Source organism: Electrona antarctica (genome assembly GCF_951216825.1).
Source record: "Electrona antarctica genome assembly, chromosome: 21".
NCBI lineage: Eukaryota > Metazoa > Chordata > Actinopteri > Myctophiformes > Myctophidae > Electrona > Electrona antarctica.
Window position 1 is genome coordinate 3424119 of NC_136802.1, and position 2771 is coordinate 3426889.

Consider the following 2771-nt stretch of genomic DNA (forward strand, 5'->3'; position numbering starts at 1 on the left):
GGTACGGTACGGTATGACCCCTCTGGTGGTGCGAGGAATCTTCCCGAAAATGAAAATGGGTGGTGGAAGGGGGAGTACAAGTTTTGCTTTTCCTGAGCACTGCTGACAGTCAATGCATTCGCGGATCACAAGCACGACAAACTAAAGGGTGGCAACACAAGATACTAATGAATTAGTTGAAATGGTGCAATCGTTACAATGGAAGTTCATTTATCCATCCATCTTCAACCGCTTATCCGTAGTCGGGTCGCGGGGGCAACAGCTCCACCAGAGAGCTCCAGACTTCCCTCTCCAGAGCAACATTAGTGACTTCCTCCTGGGGGATCCCGAGGTGTTCCAAGGCCAGTGAGTCGATGTGATTCCTCCAACTGCGCCTTGGTCTGCCCCGGGCTCTCCTCCCAGTGGGACGTGCCTCGAGGACCTCCCTAGGGAGACGCCCGAGAGGCATCCTAACCAGAAGCCCGAACCACCTAAGCTGGCTCCATTCCAGGCGAAGAAGCAGCGACTCTACTCCGAGTCACTCTGGTGTGGAAGTTATGGAACTATAAAAAGTGTGGAAGACAAGGAGAATATTTTGACCAGCACCAGCTGCACACAGACGGACCTACAGCTGTCCTGTGGTCCCCCGATGCTAGCAGAGGAGTAGAGCCTACAGCACGTAGCGTAGCCTATACTGAAAATAGTTGATTACTTGATTGATTCAATAACAGCTGTAACCAATTAAAGCCAATTGCGCATCGCAAAAGCCTCGGTAAAAGTGAAACTTCTCATAGAGCTCGCTCCCTCGCGCATTTAGCTAAATCGTTAAAGTAAAACTGTGTGTGTGTGTGTGTGTGTGTGTGTGTGTGTGTGCGTTTCCTGTACCCCTGATCTGTATCCTGAAGCACTTGTTGTAGAGTTTTCCAAGTTTGCGCATCCACTATTGTTTGTGTTCAAGAATTTCTTGTGAATTTTGAATGCAAATAAAGCTGTTAAATGTGTGTGTGTGCGTGCGTGCGTGCGTGCATGTGTGCGCGTGACTCACTTGAAGGTCTGGTGCTCTCTGGACGTGCGTATCTTGGCAGAGTACCTCTCGGCCAGCTTGTCCAGACCTCTGGAGTAGTCCAGCTGCAGCTCCGCCTTCCTCCTGAAGAACTCCTGCAGGTCCTGCAGCAGCTGCAGCCGAGACTCCGACTGCTGCTCCAGGCAGCGGAACTGCTCCACCAGCTGGTTGCGGATCTCTGCAGAACAAAGAGGGCACAGCCAGATTAGCCCCGTCACTAAAACACCCCCCAAACCAAGAGGGCACAGCCATTAGCCCCTTCACTAAACCACACCCCAAACCACCATTAGCCCCTTCACTAAACCACACCCCAAACCACCATTAGCCCCTTCACTAAACCACACCCCAAACAGCCATTAGCCCCTTCACTAAACCCCACCCCAAACAGCCATTAGCCCTTCACTAAACCCCACCCCAAACAGCCATTAGCCCTTCACTAAACCACACCCCAAACAGCCATTAGCCATTCACTAAACCACACCCCAAACAGCCATTAGCCCTTCACTAAACCCCACCCCAAACAGCCATTAGCCCTTCACTAAACCCCACCCCAAACAGCCATTAGCCCTTCACTAAACCACACCCCAAACAGCCATTAGCCCTTCACTAAACCACACCCCAAACAGCCATTAGCCCTTCACTAAACCACACCCCAAACAGCCATTAGCCCTTCACTAAACCCCACCCCAAACAGCCATTAGCCCTTCACTAAACCCCACCCCAAACAGCCATTAGCCCTTCACTAAACCCCACCCCAAACAGCCATTAGCCCTTCACTAAACCCCACCCCAAACAGCCATTAGCCCTTCACTAAACCCCACCCCAAACAGCCATTAGCCCTTCACTAAACCACACCCCAAACAGCCATTAGCCATTCACTAAACCACACCCCAAACAGCCATTAGCCCTTCACTAAACCACCCCCCAAACAGCCATTAGCCCCTTCACTTAACCCCACCCCAAACAGCCATTAGCCCCTTCACTAAACCACCCCCCAAACAGCCATTAGCCCTTCACTAAACCACCCCCCAAACAGCCATTAGCCCCTTCACTAAACCACCCCCCAAACAGCCATTAGCCCTTCACTAAACCACCCCCCAAACAGCCATTAGCCCCTTCACTAAACCACCCCCCAAACAGCCATTAGCCCTTCACTAAACCACCCCCCAAACAGCCATTAGCCCCTTCACTAAACCACACCCCAAACAGCCATTAGCCCTTCACTAAACCCCACCCCAAACAGCCATTAGCCCTTCACTAAACCACCCCCCAAACAGCCATTAGCCCTTCACTAAACCACCCCCCAAACAGCCATTAGCCCTTCACTAAACCACACCCCAAACAGCCATTAGCCCTTCACTAAACCACCCCCCAAACAGCCATTAGCCCCTTCACTTAACCCCACCCCAAACAGCCATTAGCCCCTTCACTAAACCACCCCCCAAACAGCCATTAGCCCCTTCACTAAACCACCCCCCAAACAGCCATTAGCCCTTCACTAAACCACCCCCCAAACAGCCATTAGCCCTTCACTAAATCACACCCCAAACAGCCATTAGCCCTTCACTAAACCCCACCCCAAACAGCCATTGTCCAACCAATGCCAATCCATATGTGACCAGATTTGACTGAGAGACTGCCATCGCGCAAAATCCAGCTTTTCCTCGACATGAAGAAGTTTGAAAACCGCTGCTATATACAGTACTGTCTGCAACTACTAATGTTTTAA

At 51.4% G+C, this 2771-nt stretch overlaps 1 protein-coding gene across 1 annotated transcript in view; it reads right to left on the minus strand.

Annotated features, from left to right (window-relative positions):
* LOC306914528 (SLIT-ROBO Rho GTPase-activating protein 3-like) overlaps nucleotides 1-2771 on the minus strand; it is a 153766-nt gene that overhangs the window by 120547 nt on the left and 30448 nt on the right. The window contains exon 2 of the mRNA XM_079491598.1: nucleotides 1025-1220. Within this exon, the coding sequence (XP_079347724.1) occupies nucleotides 1025-1220 (196 nt within the window). The remainder of the gene's footprint in view (nucleotides 1-1024; nucleotides 1221-2771) is intronic.